The 26,624-nt window shown below is 28.9% G+C and overlaps 1 protein-coding gene and 1 pseudogene across 1 annotated transcript; one reads left to right on the top strand and one right to left on the bottom strand.

The window, feature by feature from the left end:
* Nucleotides 1-6,934: 6,934 nt before the first annotated feature.
* On the top strand, nucleotides 6,935-8,043 carry LOC124844909 (pterocarpan synthase 1 pseudogene; annotated as a pseudogene).
* A 14,052-nt stretch (nucleotides 8,044-22,095) lies between these two features.
* Nucleotides 22,096-22,920, bottom strand: LOC124844910 (pterocarpan synthase 1). The gene has a single exon (XM_047321929.2). The coding sequence runs from the start codon at nucleotides 22,824-22,826 to the stop codon at nucleotides 22,266-22,268; it is 561 nt and encodes a 186-aa protein (XP_047177885.2). The 5' UTR covers nucleotides 22,827-22,920; the 3' UTR covers nucleotides 22,096-22,265.
* Between the last annotated feature and the right edge of the window lie 3,704 nt (nucleotides 22,921-26,624).

The raw sequence follows: 26,624 nt of genomic DNA, 5'->3' as shown, positions 1-26,624 counted from the left end.
CTTTTGCAATAATCACCTTGACTAGTGTGAGCAAAGAGTTACAATGTAGAGTCACCTCTAGTGGATGAGGAGTCATGTGTCTGACCCGTAGGAGAAGTCATTAGATCAAGTTAGGTATAATCTTAGGATAATTAATACAATGTCATAATAGCAAAAACGATATATTTGGTATATTATTATAATTCTATCTTTGGAATACGGTATAATATACAATATATCTTGGATGGTTCATTGTTGAGCATTATTATGAAATATCCTATTTTAATAATTTTATGTTATTAAAATTGGATATTATGTGTTAGATGATTTATAGAAATATATAAAAGGAAGGAGTAATCATACATAAATATGGAAGAAGATTATGATGAATAATAATTACCAACCAACAAGAATATAATGGATTCAAATGATTAAAATGTGAAAACATATAATAATACAAATATATTTTATTATAGTGTTTCTAAACTTCACCGTCAAATAGATCAAATAAATGACATAATACTTCAAATTTTTATCCATTTTCATAATCTCACCTTATATGTGAAGTGGAATTTAAATAACAAAGTATATCATTTTGTTTTTACCATACCCAATAATTTCACATTGTTTAAGAGTCGATGTCAAGTCCATTTTAAATACTTCTTCCTTCTTTTACCCTCTAATATGTCTTTTAGGAACAAAACTGTGGCGGAACTCTAGTTTTCAAGCAGACAAACCTTAAATATATGGTTATTAACCCTAACAATATTACTTAACAGATTTAGAATCATAACATTAACGTTCACCATGGGACGATAATGGAACATTCGGTTCCTTAAGCCTTCTAGTAGAGATGACTAATCATTCTCTTTAGACTTTAAAATGTACACTTTAAATACTCCTCCCTCTTTTCATCCACCAAGATAACTATGAAGGATAAAACTGTAACAAAACTCCATTGAATTAAAACACATCCAATTATAAAAAAATCAAAAAAAAATTTAAAAAAAATAATCTAACGACTTCCATTATTTTTATACTGAGTATATATACTTTACAACAGAATTTTCAGAGCTTGAGAATTGGGACAAATTCATTGAAAAGAAAGGGAGAATGATGTCTCAAGAATATCTTGATGAAAGAAATAATATATACTAAATCAATTTTACTGGTTTTGGAAGCCTGTCTCATTAAAGGCGTGGATGTAAATTAGACACTAATGATTAAAAGTTAAAGTATCAGTTGATTTGCTAAATGGAAATAAAAAAAAAAAACTTAGTATCAAATTTTATTTTTTACTAATAGAAAATTAGTTTCTAAAATAGATTAATAATGACTAAAAAATTATCTTTAAATAAACAAATATAATTTTTATGATCATTAAAAATATAATTTCTTTGACTAGTTATTTTTCTATTTCTAAATAGTCAACATTTAATGATTATTTTTTAGTGTTAGGTTCGTTTTTCCTAGTAATATGTAATAGTTAAAATTTAGTGACGACTAATATATCAATAAACTAAGAAATCATGTTAATTTTTTATAATTAATAGGATAATCAAGATTCCTATTATTTTATCTTTCATTTTTATATTACAATGAATATATGGATACATTTTTAGTACAGATTTAATATTAAATTTATGATTCTGACAAACAAAAAGACCCAAATTTGACTTAGTTGTTAGAAAAATCAAATTCTGGAGGTTACACCAACTGAGCTGGAGACTTTGACACCTCCACTTGTTATAAATTGTTGTCAATTATCATATAGTAGAATAAGTCACCCTAAGAGCCAGACAATTATATAATTAAAAATAATGGATTGTCTCATCCTTGCAACTGGATCGAGTATTCAAATAATAATACTACATGTGTTTTTATATGTATGAAAAATTATTAGACAATATAATAATAACTAACAATAACTTTTATTTCCATGACATTTTTAAATTTCAACTATAACTAGTCTTCCAACCTCAATAGTATAACTATCCATTCAATCAATATCTATTATTGTTTAATTTTTTTATTTTACATACGCGCGCATATATATACCGACAGGTTTTGTCGAACCAAAATAATTATTTAATATTTATATATATTTGATGAATGTTAATACTTGTAAGAACTAAAAGGAATTTTTTTTAAAGAAACTCCATTCAAAAACAGATTATAAATAAAAATAATTAATATTTTATTTTATATTCTTAAAAAGAATTTTTATACAAAAGTATTTTAGGAAAAATAAAACATTTAAATTATTATAGTATAAAAAACCAAAAATGAAGACAAATATATTATTCAAATTCTTGGAAGTCAAACACAGCGTAAAAGGAAAATCATTTTGCACAAGAAAAAAATAAAATATAATATATTTAAAACACTATATCATGAAACTAATATTTTCTTTGAAATCTAAAAAGATAAAATGATAATATTTTCCAAAGAAAATATAGCAAGTGAGAAATGAATATACTGGAATAAATAGATGAAAAATGAATAAAATCAGATAGATTATGTTTCATTATAGGAAAAAGAAAGAATTAAAGAGATGACATATAATAAAAAATATTTTAATTTCCTTCTATATATATTCATTATTTTTTTTTGTATTTTCTATATTTAATTTTATATTTTAGTATTTAATAAAATTAAATCACATGCATAACAGAAAAAGTGAAAATCTTTAATTCTCATAAATTTATATCATAAACGTACGTAATAATGGAATAATATTGATATACGTAGCAAGACTAAACAGTACAGAAACCAACATTCCTCGCAATCAATTGCTATACTTTGTTGGAACAAAGAGAAAATGCACAGATAACAAACGACAAGGTTTATTGTACTGTATGGCGATACATATACGTAGAACGACCAATCGAATACAACTATGAGAGGGGACAAGTGCTCTTGGATAACATGAGTTGTGGATATCAGGTTTTATCTGATTAATATTAGTCAACTCATGAAGATGGGAGGTAAAGAGGTCGAATAGTCCCTAAACTCTAAAAACTCCTAAATATAGTTTCTAATCAAAATGACCGATAAGAATTATTTAGTCAGAAATAGACTGTGATTGAACTTAAGATTTTACTAATAACAAATTTATCTCGAAATATATAAATAAAGATCAAATATAAGAAGGTAGATGATTATATGTATTGTCCCTAAACATCGCTCCTAATCAAAATTACTAGTAAGAATTATTTAGTCAGAAATGGGTCATGATTGGGCTATAATTAAGATTCCACTAATCATAGGTTCATCTCGAAACCTTTAAATAGAGATTGAAGATAAGAAGGTAGATGGTTGTATTTATTGCGAATTTAATACTTTACTGGCGGATTAATAACTAACTTGAGTGTGCTTTTGACAAAGTACACCCAAATGTTTGAAGCTTGAACAAAGAAGGATTGAAAGTAAGAGTGTTCAGGATGACCTAAGCTAATTGGGAAGAAAGTGTAAAGGAATTTGTGGAGATCCTCAACCCTATACTGAAAACATTTTGGCGTTCACTGTGGGCCAAGTGATCTAGAAGAAAACCTAATGGTAACCACGAGAAACATGAGCTCAGAGGACTCGATCGAGATGATCATAGCACTACAAACGCAAATGTTGGAAATGCAGTAGTGATACGAAGGAGAATTGGTCGTCTTGAGGGCTGAGAATGCAGTCAGGGCGGCCAAGGAGAAGGGCATCAAGGAAGACAAAACTATCCACGTAGAACAGATGGCACAATACTATGAATTGAGGGGGACGAATCAGATTATCGGTACTAAAGTTAGGGATAGCGGGACGAGAACCATTAGGAAAGTACCGCAACTAACAAGGAACACAACACAATGAAAACAAAGCACACGACTAGTATGTTGTTGTTTGTCCCCACCATCATGGAGGCCCATATATCGAAGCAGTTCATTCCCCTGAACTTCAAAATATACGATGGCTCGACCGATCCAAAGGAACACCTAAAGATGTTCATCAACCAGATGACATTTCACACTACCATTGACACTGTTTGGAGTGGTTGAACTCGCTGCCACCTAACTCGGTGGAGAAATTCTCTTTGACATTAGGCGCATGTTCGGCCATTATTTTTCATAGTATCTTATCTCTAAGACACAAAACAATGATTTTTTTTTTTTGCTTTATTGATTAAGTCACTTTTTTCTTACTAACATTTATTTATCGATAGATTTTAATAATAAATTTTAACGTTTTAATTACTAACGAAAATATAGTGGATAATTCATCATTTTTATTAATAGAGAACATTTTTGTTGGTAAAATGGATGTCAAAATTTTTGTTTTAGTTCTCACTATGTCATAATGAGATATGTCAATAATGGTATCTTTTTTCAAATTTGTCAATAAATGATTTTTTTTGAAAATTTGTCCATGATTATTTTTTGAAAATTTGTGAATAATTATATCTTTTAAACTGGTCGAGAAATATGTGTAAGATGGACGTTAATTTTTCTATCATTAGATATATGAAATTGTTAAAATAAATTCGTTTAGTGCCTCTAAACGATGAACGGTCTAGTCATTATAGATATTAAACAATGACATCATGTTTGTGATAACTGACCACATAAAAAGATGATTATTTAATCTTTACAACACAATGGAGACATATTAGTAAATGGTTTCCTAAGCTATTCATAATACAATTCATATTCAAAACATCACATGTATACTCTCTTAAGATGCTTTGATCCCATCTAAACGATCTTAAACGTGAATTAACGGGTAAAACTGTTTCAGATTAACTTTATTTTACATTTTCTAGAAAGCGTTGTTCTGTCAATCATGCAGTTTCGTATAACCACGTGAGGAATCAATTGATTGAATCATGAACCAGTAGGTAAGGTTACACATTTTAAAACCATTATATTATGTTTAACTTTTTAAATATAATGAGACAAACAAATAATTGATTCATCGATAAGCGATTCCACATTTTTATAACATTCTATTATTGTCTAAATGTCAAATTGGCACCAAGGAACCTTTTCCCTGCACCACACTAAAACGACACATATGAATAATGGGAAGCCCTTCTTTCTCTCTTTAAAAAAAATTATATATATTTTCCGTCTCTAAATTCTTTTATGCAAAATTAAAATTTATTCATATTTTAAATTCTGATATAATTTAGTTCTCAAATTTTAAAAGAATAAATAAATACAATCTTTTAATTTAATTATGTTAAATTTTTTCATGTATCAAATAGTTTTTTAAGTTAATGTTTAAATTATGTGCATTGATTAACACGTTTCAATTCAAGACTAACTTAATACACTATGTTATTTATAAATTTTGATAACCAAAATATATTAAAATTTAAAATAAAACAAATTTTAATTTAAAATTTAGAGCACAAATAAAATAAATTTAACATCTCGATTAGACATACACAAATTGCATGAGTCTTCAAGCCATCACTAAGTTCACACTAGTGAATGTATTTATTGTTTACGGAACGACTTCAAAAGAAAATAATCCATTTTTTTACGAAAAGTAATATATCAACACATCTTTCAGCACATTTATTTTTTATTTAATCAGTCTTTTTCGTGATTTTAACATTTTAAATAACGAAAAAGACTAACTAATAAATATGTCGTATTGGAAAGTTGAGCTTTTGTTGTAGTACAAGTTGCTTGAGATAGATAATGTGTCCTACAATGTCTATTAGGGAACCTATACCGTTGACTATGTCCATCGTGTAATAAATAAGAGAATGAAGCGGAGAAATCAGGATAATGATGTACTTTTTATATTGTCTTTCTATTTATCTAATTTTTATGATATTTTCATCTAGGTTTTAAGTTTTTATGTAAATATATGAAATCATGTTAATTTCTTCAATTAATAAAATATTTCAGATTCTTTTATTTTTCATTTTGACATTTCCATAAATATATGTATAAATATTTTTTAAAAATTAAATTAAATGTACAAATAATGAGTTCAATTTATCATTTCATTTATTAATTTATCATAGTTAATATTAAAGTAAAAATAAAGATTTCATTTTTTTTTAAATTTTGCCTACACATATATGTGGTCACGTATGAATTTTTTTTTTAATGTTCTTTTAACATGGTTAATTATGGAGATAAATAATACATGATACATGCTGGTATGGGAAAAAAAGGACAAAATGTAATAGACAACAAAAAAACGACTTATTCTAAATATACATTTCTCTTTTTCAGCCTTTTCCTTCCTAAAGTTTGGTAAGAACCCAAAACTGACTATTTATTTAGACAAATCATACGCTGGAGGCTACACCTACTTTTTTCATAAATTGTTGTTTCTTATTTTCGTTTGAGTAAATGATACAATGAAACATTTTTATATTCATTTTACATATAATATAAAAGTAAAATAAATATAAAAAAGTAAATTTTTATATTCAAAAAAAGAAAGTAAAAGATAAAAAAAAGTTATTAAATAAATATAAAAAATTTATATATATCAAAGTATATTTTTCTTCTGGTGTAGTATGGTAGAAGCAGTATACGTAAGAACCAATTAGACCATTATATATCAAAGATTGTTTCAACCACCTTGTGCTATTTCTTTAATCCAACAATGTATTATTTATTTCGCACAAACCTATAATTGACGAGGTTGTTAACGTAAAATATTCCCTGCTGTTTCATAAATAAACAGCTCTCTACTGCTGAGTAGCCTCAGTCCACGTTCAGACCAATTAGATAACTATTCAATTTTGAAATATAGTGTCTGAATCTGTAAGCAACAAGTAGTAGGTAAGAGCGCTTAGGCCGTGTAATAACAACTAATCACTGCAATTTTAAATTCAATATCCTTTGACTAACACTTATATTCATCCAATAATAACTACTTTTTTTTTAGCAGATTCTAATACCTAAAGTTTACACATTTCTTATAAATAGTCTTCTCTACTCACATGGTAGCATCACCATACTAAGTTCATTTCACAGTTATCATCTTCCTTCCTACTGTCATGGCAAATTTCAAAACTTTCTTCCTTCCTTTAACCCTTTCCTTCCTTTTCGCTTCTCTGGTTTCTGGCACCTTCTACCAAACAATCTCTCCCGATCAGTTACGTGCTGGTGAGAAGCTAACACACATTCGGTTCTACTTTCATGAACTCATAACAAACGACAAACCCTCCCTCATCATAATCGACCCTCCAAAGATTATGTCAAACGCTCCCCTTCCCTTCGGCTCCATGGTGGTGATCGAGGACCCACTGACCATCGGACCCGATGTTGAGTCCAAAAGGGTAGGAAAAGCTCAAGGGTTTTACCTCTCTGCAACCCAAAGAGCAGGTTTGGATTTGGAGATAGTGATGGGGATGACCTTGACATTCTTTGAAGGAGAATTCAATGGCAGCACTCTGAGTGTGTTAGGGAGGAACGAGATCATACTTCCGGTGAGGGAGTTGCCAATTATTGGTGGCACAGGTGCTTTCCGCTTCGCACGTGGCTTTGTTCTTGCTCGCAGTGTTAAGGTTGATTACCACAAAGGTGATGCCACAGTCGAATACAATGTCTACGTCTACCATTATTCCTCCTCCTCCACCTCTCCCTCTCATCAACTCTTTAACCACGGCCTTAACTTCATGACAGACCCCATTCTCAGCAAAATATAAATTTTCCATATCCCAACTTTCGTTGCTGAACTTTATCTGTGTGTTCCTGTTCGTCTATAAACTTTCAAAATTGGTATGCAAAGTTAGAACTTTCTAACTTATTTGGTACAATATTTTCGTAAGTTTTATGCACATAACTTAAGTGCAGATATTGGATTACAAGTGGGGAAGAAATCCAAAGACTGAGTTCCTAGTTCACTCCTTTTAAATCTATGAATCGCTTACAATTAATAAATCTGCTGTACAGAAAAGTTGAGGTTTTGTTGTAGTACAAGAAGTTGCTTGAGTTAAATAATTTCTGTTTGGGATTGTTGATCGTTCGCTGCGTCCATTCTGTAATAGATAAGAGATGATGAAGTGGAGAAATCCACCATAATGAAGTACTTTTTCTTGTTGTCTTTTTATTTATCTATTTTTATGGTCTTATTTATCTATCGTTTTAAGTTTTTATGTAAAATCTAAGGAATCGTGTTAATTTTAATATTTTAGATTCTTATTATATTCTTTTTTTCTTGTATGTTTAAATTATTTAAAATTTAAATGAAATATACCAATAATGAGATCATTTTATTATTTTATTGATTAAAGTACAAATATTGAATTCATTTTATTAAAGTTATTGCCTAGGCACATGTGTGTGTGGAGATTTTTAATACATGATAAACGGTCGTATGGAAAAACCAGCGCAAAGGGGTGGAAAATGAAATAAGTAGGTGTGGGAAAAGGGTTGGGCTGGTTTTGATGGAATTGGGTGATTTGGGTTGGTTCGCGTGTTGGGCCCATGAATTAAGGGTAGAGTGAAGTAAGAAAAATGGGCTCTGGAAAAGGGCTGGACAGGTATAACGGTGTTTTTCTTCTTCTTATTTTTATCAGAGGGTATAATAAAAGTAGGGTGTTGCTCCCTCCACCACCACACCTTTCTCCCTCCACCTCCCCAATTTTTTTTAATTCCAATTATATCCTCAAATTAAAATTTTTTATTTTTATTATTTTAATTTATTCCAAACCTAGTTCTCCTACTTTACTCCCTGCACTCAATCTTTCCATCTCTCAATTTCGTTTAACAATTTGTCTTCTGTTTTACTTTACAACTCCATTTGTCTTCTCCGTTTCAGTTCTCCTCATACGATTCTTTCTTCTTCATTTTCCTTACATTATTAAAATACATAAAAAATATATTAAAAAATAATAAATCAAAACATTTAAATTAAATTATTAAAATATTTCCAAAATAAAGAATAAACTAATAAAATAAATCTAAAATTAAAAACGTAACTCAGAGTCCGTTTAAGGAAAGAACGGATGTCAACATCTGTTTATGGAAAGAACGGATGTCAACATCCGTTTAAGGAAAGAACGGATGTCAACATCCGTTTAAGGAAAAAAACGGATGTCAACATCCGTTTAAGGAAAAAACGGATGTCGACATCCGTTTTTTCCTTAAACGGATGTTGACATTCGTTTTTTTCCTTAAACGGATGTTGACATCCGTTCTTTCCTTAAACGGATGTTGACATCCGTTGAAGGATGTCACCGTTTAAAAGTTACGTTTTTTATTTTAGGGTTTTATTTGAAGGTTTATTCGAAAACACACCTTAAGGAAGCAACACACGCACTGCACCACTCCACACACTGCACCACGAGAGCGACACTGCATCACGAGAGCGACACTGCACCACGAGAGGGAGATTACTTGATAATTCTTTCCACTACCACCAACCTTTACAACTTGTAGTATCTCACCGCGACAAAAGAAAGAGATGAAGAAAAATAATGTTAAAATAAAAGAAAAATATTTTACTCATGTAGGAGGAACTAAAATAGGTTATTAGTGGAATAGGTTGTGAATGGGTAAAATTAAAAAAATTAACCCTAAAAATAAAATTTTATTTAAGGGCAAAATAATAAAGGGGAGGTGGAGGAAGAAAGGTGTGGAGGTGGAGGGAGCAACACCCATAAAAGTATTAATATTTGTTATTTAATTTTTTGTAATAAAGAAAACAGTAAAACATATGGTGAGAAAATTAAAAAATAAGATTGTTTATAAAATTATGTTGAGATTGCTTTCAAAACGGGTAACTAAGACTTTAATAAGGTAATAAAGAAAGGTTGCACTTTTGGGTTTAATTATTTTAATCAATTTAGTCTTCAATTCAACTTCTTTTTCGTGCCTATATATTTTTCGATAATTACCAGCGGATGATGTGATGTTCCTAAGAATTTATAAAACTTTGATAGCTCCATTTTGTTATAAAATTTTCTAAATACTTACCACACCAGAAAAAAAAGCATTTTTTAATTGAAAATCTCATATTAAAAAATATCAGAAAATATTTGTATGTATTTTAATTATAAAGTCTCTTTTAATATCTAGTATCGATTTCTCATATAAAGTAGTATGGATTTTTCATTTTTATTTGAGGAGAATCCGATGGGACTCAGTTAGGGTCGATCTTGAGATTTTTTTTATATTTAATTGTTTTAAAGTATACATGTAGATTATATAAAAAAATAAAAAACTAATCAGGTAATTTTATTAAACATGTTATATTTTATTAGATGAAACAAATTACATGATTTTGATAAATTGCAAAAAAATAAAATGTATTAAATTTTCTTTTCAATTTCTCTTATGTTATTGTCTATTATCTGTATCACCTCGAAAATATACATAACTATGTATAAATTATGCTTCATGATATAATAAGTAGATGACGTATTTGACTCTCTTTGTTTTAGCCAAAGCACAATTCGAGTTTAACATAGACAAAGTTATATTTTCAAACATATCTTCATTGAATTTTATCATATTTGGATAAATTAACAAAACCTAATCAGAATTTTTTAAATATGTTAATTTAGCTATATATTTTAAAATATTAATCTTACGTTTAATTTAATTTTTATATTTTTCTATCTCAAATAAAATAATCTAATTTTAACATTATCATCAATTATCGATAAAAAAATACCATTCAATATCAAAACATACATTGTTATTTCTCAAATTTAAATTGTTATTTGTATTTCTTATATTTTTTTTTCAAAGGGTAAATACTTTAAATCTATCATCATAGACCTACTACATATGAATACTTTATATGTCACAATAAATTGAAAACTCGTCTACTTATCTATATCTATCTAAATATATAACTAGGAGATTCTTCTTATTAATTAGTATTTATATTTGTTTTTCAATTTTACTTTTTAAATTCTTTTCAAAAAAATAAAATCATTTTATTAATATTAATATTTGTTTAAATTTAACGGCCTTTTTTATTGGACTATTTTTTTAAACCTAACTTTTTTTAATTAAAAAATTACCTACAAAATAAATAAAAAATTCTTATAATAAAATTATAAAAGCTATTTATATCTAATTTATAACTACAATAATAAAAATAATAATAGTTTTATTATTTTTTATTATAGGAAGATTTCACTTTTTGATATTGACATTTTTTTTCAATTTTATCTTTCAAATAAAAGTTTTTAAATTAAAATAATTATGTTAACAATTTTATCACTGTTTATTTAAATGTTAACCTTTTTTGATTTGATTTTTTTAAAACATAACTAGGACACTCATAGGTTGCCCCTACACTTATTTAACAATGATTTTATTAATAGGGAAGTGAGAATATGAATGTAAAAGTGTTTTATTTTAACTATATGTATTTTAATAAAAATAAAATAAAATTGGAGCAAGACATTTATATATTAAAGGAGTCGTAGATGGAGTGAGATGTCCTTGGTTATTCCCACATTATGTTAGTTCCGGTCGTAATTCAGCAGCCATGTTTCAAAATAAACTATGATTATTACTCTGCTGCCATTGTGAATACTTGACTTTATGCACAACAACATCACTTTCACCAACTTAACCATATTTCTCACCCCAAATCACCAACCGTCCTTTTCTATATACTTTTCATCTTATTCCCACTCTACTAATTCAACAATAACAATAACAACAATAAAAAAAAATATATATGTTATGCTAACATAAGCAAAAACTTCATCCCTATGTCACAAAGTTTATACAAAAAATAGTTTTTTTCTTGTGTAATAGTTTTAGGTAAAAGTTCCTTTTCAAAATTTATTTTTTAATACTAATAATGAATAAATAAATTATGTAAAATTTATCCTTTTGTTATGGGATAAGTGAGATATTAATTACCTTTTTAAATTGAAATGGATATCATTTTTAAAAGAATGACATTCTATAATATGATAAATAGTAATTCAATTTATTATTATCCAAATTAAATTTTTAATTAGTCACATACTAATCTGTACCAAAATTAATTTGAGTAATATTAGAAAAATGTAACTTGTACCATCATTAATTCAATATAAGTGAAAAGATAATTAATAAATCAACCAATTATATTAACGTGTATCTTTTTACTATACTTTGTATCGTTACTAATTCATTTATGATTAAAAAGAGTAACTTATGTCATAATTAATCTAATTGTAATTGACAAATTAAAGTAAAATTGTATACACAATAACACTCTTTTTTTTTTTTGCGATAAACATCATGAAAATACATTTTCGCCAATAATAATTCGACCATTTCTGTATGCACCTCTATAATTTCTTCCTCCACCCCTCTACCCATATTAAAATATCAAATTACTCTTCATTGAAAAATAATAAAAATCCTAATCTGAACCCTAAAATAATAAAAACACCTCTCCCTCTAATCAGCGCCACTTCATGAAACATTAATCTACTGCTCACAAGTGCATGAAACACCTTTCAAAGACTATTTTCATTGTGTTTATTGGTGACAAAGATATCCTTGGTTAATTTGACTAAAAGGACCTTCAAAAGAAAAATGTATATATATAATTGAGAGGATATAATGAATTTTAAAGTTGATTTTCAATGAAATTTGTTCTGATTATGATGAATTTTAGAGGGATTTAAATTATAATTGAGAGGATTGTACACTTACGAAATTGAGAATCCAAAATTTATATAAAAAGAAATACATTATTTAAAATATATTATTTTTAAATACATTCTAAATTTTATAATTTAAAATATATAAGTTTTGGATTCCAAATGTGTAAAATTAAGATTTTTGAATTCCGGATTATATAATCCGCGATGTCTACGGATTCCGTTTCAGCAAGATATAAATAATGGGAGTTTTCAAAAAATTATGATGTGCAGGAAAAAAATTATGAGATGAAGGAAGAAATTGTCTAATAATTTTGTAAAATACATTAAAGAAAGTTAAAGGAGAACTTGGAATATAAAAGGACGAAAATTACTTATTTATGTACGGCCCAAAAGCAATTTTATTTAGCTCGGCCCAAACGTAATGACGCTACCCTTAATATGGACAATATGGACAATTACATTTTGTATTTTCATCATTTCTTCTTACACCTAAATGTTCAACATATTCATGTTTTAATTTTCAAACATAGAATTTAAAAACATATTTTAAGTTATACAATTCAGAATTTATTTCTTGATCTGAAAATGTATTTTATATTTTCTAATTCATAATATATTTTCGTGTTACCTAATCTGTAATCTAGAAATATAATCTAAATGTTGTAATCTGAAATATAATTTTAAGATTTTTGGTCGAATAATCTAAAATGTATTTTTAGAGTATGTAATCTAAAATGTATTTTGGATTATGAGTTCAAAATGCATATCTCATTCGGTAATCCAAAAATATATTATGAATTATGTAATCTTAAATGTACTTTAGAATTGTGTAATAACGCACTCCCAAATTTCATAATATGAAATTTATTTTTTATTGTACAATTTAAAATGTATCTATAAATTATGCAATTTAAAAATATTTTTCCTACAATTCATAATATATTTTTGAACTATATAATATAGACATTCTGGATTGTGTAATCTAAGATGTATTTTTCAACCCATCTAATTTAATATATTTTGGTTTATGAAATATAGAATTTATTTTTGAGTTTTGGATTGCATTCTATATTATTAACCCATAGATAATTTCGAGATGAAGATGCAAGAAGAATATATGGAAATGCTAAAAGAAATACCCCTCATTTTGTTCTTGATTATCTGTTTAAAAAAAAAATCCAGAACAGGATTTTCAAAACACAATTTCTGAAATAAGATTTTTGTAATGGGATTTCCAGAATGTGTGAAAACAAGCTGTCACAACAAAAATCTTGGAATAAGCTTATTGAATGTTTATAATACCTTTCAAAAAGACTTTTTAGGGAATAAGCTTTTCAATATACATAAAATGCATTTTAGAAAGAACTTCTTGGAATGAGCTTTCTTCCACATTCTCTCTTTCTTCTTGCATCGTTCTCCCTCTTATTCTTTCTCCACAGTAACGATATTGGGGGATCTGATATAGTTATTGATAATATTTTAGTCTTTTTCATATTATTGTAGCGGTGCGTTAGTAATGATGGGTGTGTAGGAAACAAAAGCCTTTGTATGTGTTTGTTCGATTATGGGTAGAATAGGTTTTGTTTTATGATGAAAATATCCAAGATGAGATCACAGTCTTTAGTTAAATTAAATATATTAAATTTATATAATATTAAAATATCTATTTGATTCCTAAAAATATTTTTGGATTATACAATTTAAAAATAACTTTTTTTTTGTATAATTTTGTTTGGGTTATAATATTATATAATTTGTAATTATTACTTTCATAAACACTAAGTTTGAGTTATTCAATTTAAAAATATTTTTAGTTTTTAAATTACATTTGAAAATAAAAGTTAATATAAAAAACTTTCAAATTATACTATTAGAAAGTCATTTTCAACATTAGAAAAAAGGCTTTTGAATTCTAGAATACACAACCCAAAAATATTTGTAGGACTTTCAATATAATATAATTTGAAATGTTACTATAAATATATAAAAAATAATATTTTAGAAGTGATAGTAGTTTAAAAATAAAAAAAGATATTGCACTTGAACAATAAAAAAGTATAAATTAAAAAAAATCCTAATAATCTATTCACCTCAATAAAATTAAAAAATAATTTAGAACAAAAAAAGAGAGAATATAAAGTATAGAACTAAGGAGTAATGAGGTTGATGTAAAAATAGATAGTATAAACTAAGGGCCTTTTTGTTTTTCACGCAACTCATAAAAGTGCATAAAGAAATCATAAGCTGCATAAAAAATATCCGTAAAGTTTTACCATTCAATATGTTCAAGCTATTTAGGCCGAATATATTGAGAAATTGAAGTTGTTTGAAGGAGTAGGACCATTGAAGAGGTAGAGGAGTAATATATTGAGGGAGAGCATATCTTACCATTATCTGAACTTCATTTTAGTAACAAAATAATCTCTTTTATAGCTTATTACTTGCTTAAATTCTGACTTTTATCTTCCTTTTGTAAAAACTCTTACTTTAGGCTACACTTGTATAATTATAACTGTAATCTCCTATTTGTGTATCTATTTTGGTGTTAGGACCCTCTAGCAAATTGAAAAACCTTAGTAACCCAAAGAAGCAAGAAGATAAAAAAATAGGAGTGGTGGAAGCCTAGGTGGCGTTGAGCAACCTCCTAGCCCTAAGCGAAAGCTTGATAGAGAGAAACCTGAAGGTTCAACACTGAGAGCCCTTCACCATTGTTGCACGCCACATTTCCAAAGAGCGTCTAGGGTTGTTCTGAAGGCCAGTGTTGAGCGGTAGAGCCTTGACACTAAGTGGTCACTTTGTTGATGTAATGAGCCTATTTATTCAAGCTTTTTCTAGAAGGAAACTGAGTCTTTGGTGGCTTGGAGGCACGACTACGCTGTTTGGAGCTTATTGAGGCTACTTGGGAACATCCTTTTCTTCCTCCTTGTGTCTCCTTTTCTTCCAATTATTAAGCTTGAGGCTCTTCGTAGAAATTAAGAGCCAAACCCATTTTGTTAAAGGCATTTGTAACCATTAGACTCTCTTGTACTTTGTAAATGCTTTGATTATATACACGACTCTTCCATTATATGTTAATTTCTTGTTTCTACTCTTAATGTTTGCTGGAAATGGGGACATGGATAACTTGATTTGTGGATTCGTTAGGTTTCGAAAAGAATCTAGATAACCCTAGACTTGAAACAAAAAATATGTTAAAATTACTCACTGATGAACAACTGCATGTGTATGAAAACATCCTTGCAACATCGCTTTCATAAAAAAGGGAGGATTCCTTTATTCTGTATGGATACGGTAGAATAGGTAAAATTTTCATGTGGAGAATATGATCAATTACCATGAGATGCAAATTAATTATTGTTTTAAATGTAACTTCCAATCAGATTGCATCTTACTACTTCCTTGTGAAAAACAACACATTTTACATTTTGTATATCAATCTTGATAAATGACGAATCAGCTTGTAACATCACTCAAGATAGACTTGACGAATTGATTATATGAGATGAAACACGTACATTTGAAGCATTTGATAAAACATTTAGGAATATTATAAAAAATGTTAATAATGCAAACAGGATAAACCCTTTGTGGATATAATAGTTGTTTGGAAGGAGATTTTAGACAAATTTTGCACGTAGTAAAAGAAAAACGAATTAGATATAATGTGATTAAAACAGCAACAAACTATTTTGAATCATGAAAATATTGGAAAGTGTTCAAATTTTCCTATAATATAAAATTAAATGTTATCGCAAATCAAACACGGATATCAAAGAATTTGCTTATTCAATATAAAAACTTATCATAACTCAAATCCTTAATCTAAATGAAAATATTTATTTTTTAACCAACTCAATGTTAAAATTTATTTATATATATAAATTTTCCTTAATCCATTGAATTTTTTTATAAAATGAATAACATCTCTAGTAGAATTTAATAATTAACTTTAATAATATTATCTTCATAAAAAAGGAAGTCTAAAAAAATTACATAAAAGTTGAAAGTTAGAAGTTTATAATTTTTCTGAAGTTAATTTCAACATTATGCATTCTATATGATCATATTATATTTAGTTGTTACTCATTTGTTTTTATCGTTTTAATCTATTTAAAAAATATTTTACTGAAAATCTCACATTTAATTAAAAATAAATCAAATTTATAATATATAAGTTGATATAAATATTAATTCATAAGTCAATTTTAAAAAATTAAATTAAATTTTAAATCTATTTTATTAGGATAGTATTAGAATCATTCAAAATTTATATCGATGTTTGTTTTTATTAAAACAGGCGCCTATTATCTAATCATATATTAATTTGTAGTTTCATGGTTTAAAATCTTCTTTTTTGATTAATTTAAAAATATATATATATATATATATATATATATATATATATATATATATATATATATATATATATATATATATAAAATGTTTGAAAGTTATTTTGATAGATGTCTGATACTTCTGTCAATAGTCCCGATAGTTGTCATAGAATTAAAATTTTATTTAATTTCAATCAATGCTGTTACTCATCGACTTTTTGGTCAATTTTCGTACAGCGACTTCAGTAGTCAAATTATTAGCAACTTAGCTATAGATTAAAATATCAAATTTATTTTTATATAGGTCTAAAGACAAATAGTATTATAACATCATATTCAGACTTTTAATATGTCATTCTCATTTTTTCCCTCACCCTATAAAAAATATAATATCATACGTATAAGATATTTCATTTTATTTTCAAACCTTGAAGAAATAATTACTTGTTATTTAAATTAAAAAATTAAAAAATAGTAAAACTTTTAAAAATATTATAACTTCCTTTTTAAGTAAGTTATAAATTTAAATATTTTTAATTAAGGTGTTAAAAAAAATTCTTTTATTGAGTAGTGAAAATATTTTTTATTTTTGTACGGTATTTTATTGTTTGATTTTGTAATTAACGAGATGACACAATTATTACTTTCATTTTATCATTTTTAATGAACTTGTCTTTTTTCTTTTTTTAATTTGAGTAAACTCTTTTTAAAAGAGAAAGAAAGTATATGATTGGAAAAAAAAATCAGTTTATTTCATTAACTCTAAAATCATACATACAATACTTAAATAAAAATGAAAAAATTAAATATTGAATATAAAAATAATTTAAAAAGTTTTAATTAAAAATATTTAAATTTATTAATTAGTTGAAAATAATTATTTACAAGTTGTTTTCAAAGTGTAGACTCGTTTATCTCGTGTTTGCAAGTCAAACATGAAAGGTAGTCGGTCAATAAAGTACGGAGTAGTTTAAAAATAGTAATTTTGAACAGCGGAAAATAACAGATTTAATTTTGAATTCAAGGGCATCTTATGGTCAGTTATTTAGTAGTTGGATGCGTGAAATTACTGAAATTCAAAGATTTGATAGCTCACTATCTTCACTTTCTTATAAATACTCTTATCATCATGTCATGGATGAGGATCAGACCACTAATTACGCACCAACTTCAAACTCCAAAGGTTGAATAAATTCATGTTTTTCATGTAAAATATAGCCTCCATAAATAAAAATATGAATTTTTATAGTAAATTATCAAAGTCAAACCCATTTATTTCCAACAAATCATGCAAAATATTCAATTTAACACTTTTACTAGTTTTTAAAGGTCTTTAATATTCTTTTAAGTTCCTAAGTCTTCTCATTTGTAGTATCATTCTTGATTCCCTTTAATATTCCTTTTAAGTTCATAAGTTCGATATTTTATCTTTAATACCATTAATTTAAATAATACTTATTATTTAATATATCGTTGCGTGTAGAGCGATCTATTGAACGTGATTCTTCCAATGTTTGAGCATGCCGGCACATGTGCATAGGTGGCGGCGGCTATTAAAGATAAAAACAAAATAACAATATTTAAATGGTTGTATGATTATTAATTGATTAATAGTTTTTTACTTTTTTTTAAACACGACCAAGTATTATAAATGAATTAAATGAAATATTTTTATGAAAAAAAAAAAAATAAAGACTTTATAGTTGTCGTTGTCAACTTCCTCTAATTTTTCCCTGTAATTTCCATATTAAATTAGGAAACTATTCGACATGCTGTTGAAGAACAAGTAACAAAAATGTTAGAGATAGGATTTCATTATTCAAATTATTCTATCAAAGTTATATGTTTTATTAAAATAAAAATACAATATATATAAGAACGAAAGTTCCCCTCAATTTTTTACCGTGCAAAAACAATAACAACGCTCTTGTGATGATGGTTTATGGATTCATTTATGCATTTTCATTGATTTTGTTTTGTTGTTGGGTGTATTTATTAATCTTTTCATTTTCAGTTTGACCGTGATTGTTTATTAAGTAATTCAATCATGATTTTGTATTCATGTCTTTTGTTTTTTTTTTGGTGTTTGTTTGTAAGATAATTTTTGTATTAAAACAAAATATATGTCTAGTTTTCATGGTAAATTGAAATTTAATGAAATTTATGATTTTTTTTATTACAGATGAAATAATTACTAGATAATTCTTTTATTAATTTTTTAGATATTTCTTGTGAAATATATCGTTGAACGTATCATTATATAGTTGGATTTCACTAATATTTTTAAAAAAATCACGTTTCACCCCGCTTATCCTAGTCTAACACTTAAGAATAATAATTTGTGTGCTGGAAAACTCATAATATAACTAAATGATATTATATAAATAAACTCAAAACATAATTTAGAAACTAATTTTGTAGTAGTAATTAAATTTAAATTAAGTATTTTAAGAAATATATATTATGATTATATTAAAAAAATTCTCAAAACACCAAAAATATAATTTTTCTCAAACATTACATTTTAAAGAATATAATATATCAGTGAATCTTGTTGATTTTTCAAATATGCTTTATATTTAGTTGTCCAGCCGCAGCCAACACTAGTACAATAAGAAGAAAAGACATCGGTTGTTGTTGCTTATAGACATCGGTTTTGCAACCGAAATATATACGGCCGAGGTAAAAAAAGTAGGCTTTATGCCTCGATCACGAACCGGAATAAAATAAGACAGAATTATGGCTCGGTTTTTAAAGAACCGAGGCAGTAACGTGTTCTTTTTTTCAGATTTTACAATTCGCCACCGTCAATCAGTGAGATTCAATTTCTGAGCCTGAATCTGAATGTAGTGGTTCCAAATGCACACAAGAAAACCCAAAAAATTATCAGCAGCCTGAATCTGAATCTAGTGGTTCCAAATGCACACAAGAAAACCCAAAAAATTATCAGCAGCTTGAATCTGAATGTAGTGGTTCCAAATGCACACAAGAAAACCCATAAAATTATCAGCAGGAAGACAAGACCTCGCCACCGTCACCACCCTCGACAAAACCCAAAAAATTATCACCTAAAAAATCTGAATCCTCCGGCGTTGCCATCCCCTCCGCCCTCCACCCTCACTCCTCCGTCCTCGGGTGGTTCAAGCCCTTTACTCGCCGCCGATCCGCACCGGGATCCAGTGGTTCAAGCCTCGTTCCTCGATCTGCACCGGGGTCTAGTGGTTCAACCCCTATACTCGCTGCCGATTCGCACCGGGGTCCAGTGGTTGAAGCCCTGCTTTCCGCGGCCACTACGGTGCTTTCAGCCCCACCTCGAGCCTTCCCACACTCGACTATGGGCTCCGTTGCTCCCCAATGGATGAAGCTGGTGACGAGAGGCTCGCCCGGATGAACCACGCCGCCAATGACCAAAGGGAGCTCGACAAATCTGGATGCAGCGGGGAGGAAGCAACAGCTTGGATGCAGCGAGAGAGAAGAAAAGTCGAGAACTTTTTTGGATCTAGATGCAGCGAGAGAGAAGATGCAACGAGAGAGAAGAAAGTGGTGACTTTAACCGTGCAACAGAGAGAAGAAAGTGGAGACCTTTAACCGTCCAATAGAGAGAAGAAAGTCGAGACCTTTAAACTTTTTTGGATCTTGGATGCAGCAGAGAGAAGAACATTAGTAGGCAGGTAACTGAATTTGACTATATGGCACCGGTTGAACAAAAAATCCGAGGTAATACAGCCATATGGTATAGGCTTCAGTTGCTTGGCTAACCGAGGCAGTAGAGAGCTGTCACCATCACAACCTAACTTGCAGAGCAGTTTCTGACTTGCAGATGCCTTTAAGCATCGGTTGCTGGCCACCCGAGGCAATAAAGCCTTCTAAAAAAGCTGTCAGTCTGAGTTGCAGTGCACGAAGCAAGAGTATAGGCTTCGGTTCTTGTGTGAGCCGAGGCAGTATCACCCTTCCACCACGGGTTACAGTATAACAGATGCGTATAATCTTTTAAGCTTCGGTTTTAGCATAACCGAAACATATATGGCACCTTCGTAACTACTTTTTTTACTAGTGCAATAATACATATGTGTGCCTGTTGTAAAATTTGATGTTAATAAATCTCTCTGTACGTAAATATAACTAAAGTATTTTACTATCATTATTATTATTATTATTATTATTATTATAAATAAATTTATCAGTATAAAATATTAAGTATTATTTAAATTGTTGGTATCAATGATAAAAAAAAATTACAACACTTAAATGGTTACATATGTTGTTACTCAATTTATATATTTAGTTTTTTAAATATGTTATGTACTTTATTTTAACATGTCATACAACATAGAAGTGAACATAAATAACGCTTTTAATTAAAATTTTAAAGAGGAAGATTTTAATGATAGAAAAATAAGTATTGTTAGTAGATTTTTTAGCTTTTTTTTTAGAAGAGAAACTTAAGTTCGCTGGTGATATCTTCAGCTCTTGATTATTGTTTGACCTCCAAAGTTGCACAACATTTAAAATTTGTCCTCTAATGTATAAAATATCGCAAATTTTGCTCAACATAATTAAAACAATTGGGTGGTGATTTTTGTTCTAAAACACCACAAGACATATAAATTGAGAAGTAATTACTTAAAAAAGTTAGAAAATAGTTTACAAAATCGTGAAATTGTCATGATGCTGACCAACGGCGTCTTTATAAATCCTTTTCAGGGAGGAAAAATATAATATAATATTTGTATGAGCTTTTTTTATATATATAAAAAAATCATCCTCGTATATAACAAAAAAGAAGTTAAGATTTTATAGTATACAACGGTTCTCTACGCATTTTTATATTTTAAAATATTATAATCTCTTATTATCGATATTATAAAAGCTATTTTTCTCTATGCGTAAAACTAATCAATCATTCAACAATTACAAGATATTTTTGAGTGTCTGTTTCGTAGTGGAGGAACAATAAAAATTAGATGTAATAACAGGGAAGATGATAATTTTTCATTTCCACTTAAAAAAAGAAGTATATTACAAAAATACAAAATTAACCCTAATGGCCGATGTGACTCTGATATTACATAATATTTCAAAGGCAACAGTAAACAGCATTACTATGTTTAGAATGGAATGTTTGCATTTGTTTGGAAACGACGTAGTGAGAATATTCTCTACCAATATCAATGTCAATATGAATTGGTTGACAAGAGAAAATAAAAGCTAACAACATACATCAATAATAAGACAATACCCCCACAAGTTATATTCTTACAGTGCATCGTAAGAGGAGGGAAAGACAGTGACCTTATAAGGGTGGGGTGAATTACAAAGCATAAAGCAAAACAAAAGGATGAATGATAATAACTAGTATTATAATATGAGTGTCAATAATGATTGACGAAGACGTCGTATTCGACGATGGCATCGCCTTTGGAGAAATCGACGGAGTGGAACCTGGCCTGAGCGTAGCCACGAGCGAAGCGAAAAGCCCCAGTGCCGCCAACGATGGCCATTTCCCTAACGGGTTCGCTCATGATCATGTTTCTGGCCAACACGCTGATGGTGCTGCCGTTGAAGTCTCCGTCGGTGAAGGCCATGGTCATAACCATCATGAGCCCCATCTCGGCCTGAGATATGGAAGTGTAAATGCCCTGGGCCTTCCCCACGAGTTTGGAGTCGGGTTCGGGTCCGACCGTCAAGGGGTCGTCCATGGCGACAACGGTGCCGAAGGGAAGGGCGTCCTTGGCTTTTCCGTTGGGCTCGGCGACAATGACCATGCTGGGGTTGGGCCCGGTGACTACGTCGTGGAAGAAGAAGTGAAGATGAGTGAACTTGTCCTCACGGAAACCCATCAGCGTTGGGGTTAGGCTTTGATAGTAAGTGGCGGTGACGAGAGAGATTAGTAAAGAGAGGTTAAGGCAAAGGAAAACGGTAGAGTTGGCCATGCTTCAGAAACTCCACAAAACTCAAATCTATTTCTCTCACTCTTTCTCTTTTATTCCACTCTGTCGATGTGAGCACTCAACTCTCCCCCACTAACTATTTATAACGCTCAATCAGCCCTACAATATCCCTTTTTTAATCTCACCATAATTCAAACTCAACACCATTTTCCTTCTCTCTTTGTTTTTATCCCATGGCTTCTACCGTTGACGGACCAAAACCTCACATCAAATAAGACGGACAGATCCACACGTATCACCTCAGCTTGAAAAAGACAGACAAACATACGAATCACCTCAGAAACGAGTCAAATATATGATTCAATTTGTTTGCACGAATCACCTCAGAAACTGTCCAATGGAAGTCGGGCTTCTGCTCACCTTTTTGACTTACATCACCTCTAATTTATCGAAGACAATTTTAAATATTCTAGATGAACTTCAATTATAATTATGTATTGTATGTCAAATTTTACGTGATTAAAAACTCGAGACAGATACAAGAGGAATCAGTTAATTTTTTTCTTCTATAGACTCGTGTAACAAAAAGTCACTTATATGATTAAAAACAAAATTCGGCCATTTATCATAAAATAATTATTAAATTATTTTCATTTGTGTATATTTTAAGAAGCATATAAAACACTTTAAGTTTATTATAAATGAGATTTTCAGAACAGACTCGTGTGCCGCCAGAGGAAACAGCCAAGTGGTGGAGGTTTGAAACATTCTATTTTATATATAGGAGTTTAGTTATTTTATTGAAGGAAGTTGCTTGGTTTATTGTGAGTGGATATGAACCACGAAGTTCTCTTACTTAAATTTGAACTAAAAACTAATTTTGATCTTTCAAATCTAAAGTCCATCTTTATAGTTTAGTAATTTGAAAAAAAAAAATCAAACATCTTCTAGGTAAACATTGTTTAAAAAAAAAACTTTTAAAAATAGTGTAATTTTATATTTTAAGAATAAAAACACAAAATCACATATGTTAGGATGTAAATTATATATAGTAGTCATATAAGTGAAATGGTAAATAATATTTGGATTTGAGAGACTAAAGAAAGTAATTTTTAATGATTAAAAAAAGTTGATTTAAATAGTCTAAAAACATTTCATAAATTTAACGGATTTAAAACTTTTAAGCCTTACATCAATCATGTCTGTTTGGAGGAAGGAAGCAACTAGTTTTAATTCGGATTAATATGTAATTAAGTAGACTGAAAAGAATATTATAAGGAAAACATTATTAGCGTAGATAAACATATAAATAACAAATAATTCTCTTATTTAACTATAAGATAAACAATCAAAATTATTTTTAATAATCGTATATAATATTTTGTTATTGTTATATAACGTCGAGTTGTTTATTTTTATATAATATCATTATGTTAAATTAACACTTTTATATTGTAATTTTTCATTTTTTTTTGTTTCATTTTAATCATTTTATTTATTTTCCTTTTTTTTAAATCTTTTTCATTATTATTTTATAAAAATAAAATAAATACAATTTGTACGATTTTTAAAGTAATGTTTTGAATATAACTGCCAAATTATTTAATTATAACACCATGATAATAGAAACTGAATTATAATTTAAAAAAAATACCGAATGTCATTTCGAAAGTTGTGGTGGACTTGTTGACTTTTAGCTTTTGGTTGGTGAGTCAGTAAGTATAAGACAAGATAAAGTAATATATTTAAAGTTTAATATCTATTTTGGTCCTTCGATTTGTAGGGTGAGTTTAAAGTTGTCCTCTCTTTTTTTAAAAGTTCACAACCGTCCTATATTTTACAAAAACGGTTCACGTTAGTCCTTTTTGCTTACGGTGTTAAAAAAATTAACGGCAGAGTTGTCTTCCTGGCGAAACCTGAATGAGCTGTACAATTTCTTATTACGTGACATTGTTTTGCATTTTCCGTACTCTTCTGCAGCTTCCTCCTTCTCCTCCTCTGAAAACCTTTATCTAGTGGAAAAACTTTTTCTCTCCACTTCCTCAAACTCCACCATTTCTTCCTACCTCTGCGCCCTCACCCTCCACCTCACCTCGTCAGAACAAAACTGCCTTTTAAAAGGAAATTATTTACTTAATTTTCAAATTTAGTTAAGAGGTTGTGAAAGAGAAGAGGCACAAGGAAGTGTTGAGGGAGGAGAGAGACATAAACGCAGGCAAAGCTGCAATTGCCAGAGTGGAAGCGGTCCTCCCTGACTTTCCCTTTTTGTTAATCTGATATAGTTTCAGTTCATCTCAATGGCACACGATTAAAGCAAGGTTGAGATTGAATTTAAATTTGGAAAAGGGAACTTGTGTCACTGTATATTTTCAGATCTTGTAATACTGTATTTCCTCAAATCTTGTGCCACTGTATATTTCCAGATTTTGTAATACTCTTCTCTTTCTCGTATATGCGTAAAGATTGTATTGATTGAAATTGTTTTGATGCCCTCACCAACATGGCTACCTACACCACACTCCTTTACCGCGCCCTGGGTGCGATGAGAGTGAACGTGAGCGAGTGCGTGGTGATCGTGCGGAAGGGCAGGGAGATGGGGCGCAGCGTAGCAGTGGAGAGAACCTCATATCTCAGAACCTCAACGTTGAACACAAAAAGGGAAAAAGGGGATTAGGGTTTGGGAAGCAGCATGCGATTCAAGAAGATGAAGAAGTGTGATAAAGCTTTTGAGTGAAAATGGGATTGCCATGTGCCAGTGTCTTATTGGCTGAACTTGCCAACTAATTGGACAAGTCATTTAATTTTTGCCAGGAGAGCAACCTGCCGTTAGTTTTCTAACGCCGTAAGCAAAAAGGATCCACTTAAACTGTTTTTGCAAAATATAGGACGGTTGTGAACTTTTGAAAAAAAGGAGGACAACTTTGAACACATCCTACAAATCCAGGGACCAAAATAGGTATTAAACCTATATTTAATTTAACTTTTCCAGAGTAACTTTTAGCTTTCTTAATTTTTTTAATCAGCTCTGTCTGTGCTCTTTTTTCATATTATATTGAAAAAAAAGTATTGATAATTATTTGACCATTAAGAATATGAATAAATAAATTATGGATTTGAACTATCGGATTAAAAAATGATCTTAAGAAAGAGAACTTCATAATCCAGTCAATATTCCTCCGGCGGCTAGGGCTTTTTGTTGGATATGGAAATTGTCCCTAATGAGCGTATCTCATAAGGTGAATTTTTAATTTGTGAATGATATATACCTCACAATCTTATTAAAAGAATGGAATCTTAAAATAGAAAATCATGCTTATAGGCAGGTTCTTTTAATATGAATAATGCATAAAATATGTAATAGTAAAATTTATTTTCATCACTCTCACTTAAAAATAATATAATTTGTGTTTAAAAGAATATTTAAAATAACATTAAAAGTACATGCTAAATGATAAATTAAAAACCCTGTTAAAAATAAAGTAATAAAACTTTTACATCTTTAACGTTGTTTTAATCTTCAATATAAAAACTGGGTCAACAAATATACCTCTTAGTTTAAAAAGAATAAGAAATATTAAATCATGTGATTAAGCTAGTTTGAATTAATGTATGTGTAAATATATAGACTGACTGTATCAATAATTTGCATATTATTATTTGATATAAAATTGATAGGTTTTAACAATAATTTTATTAAAAATATGCTAATAATGATTTCGTGTTCATTGATAATAAAAAATCTTTTTGCAATAAAACTGCCTAGAAATTAATATGCATACATTTATAAGGAAAATATAATAAACTACAAGAAAACAAAAGTCTACCAACAAACAGAAAAAT

The sequence above is a fragment of the Vigna umbellata genome, chromosome 5 (assembly GCF_029865625.1).
Source record: "Vigna umbellata cultivar VRB3 chromosome 5, Vumbellata_1.0, whole genome shotgun sequence".
Taxonomy (NCBI): domain Eukaryota; kingdom Viridiplantae; phylum Streptophyta; class Magnoliopsida; order Fabales; family Fabaceae; genus Vigna; species Vigna umbellata.
The sequence above is the reverse complement of the archived record's forward strand: the minus strand, read 5'-3'. Positions and strand labels throughout refer to the sequence as shown.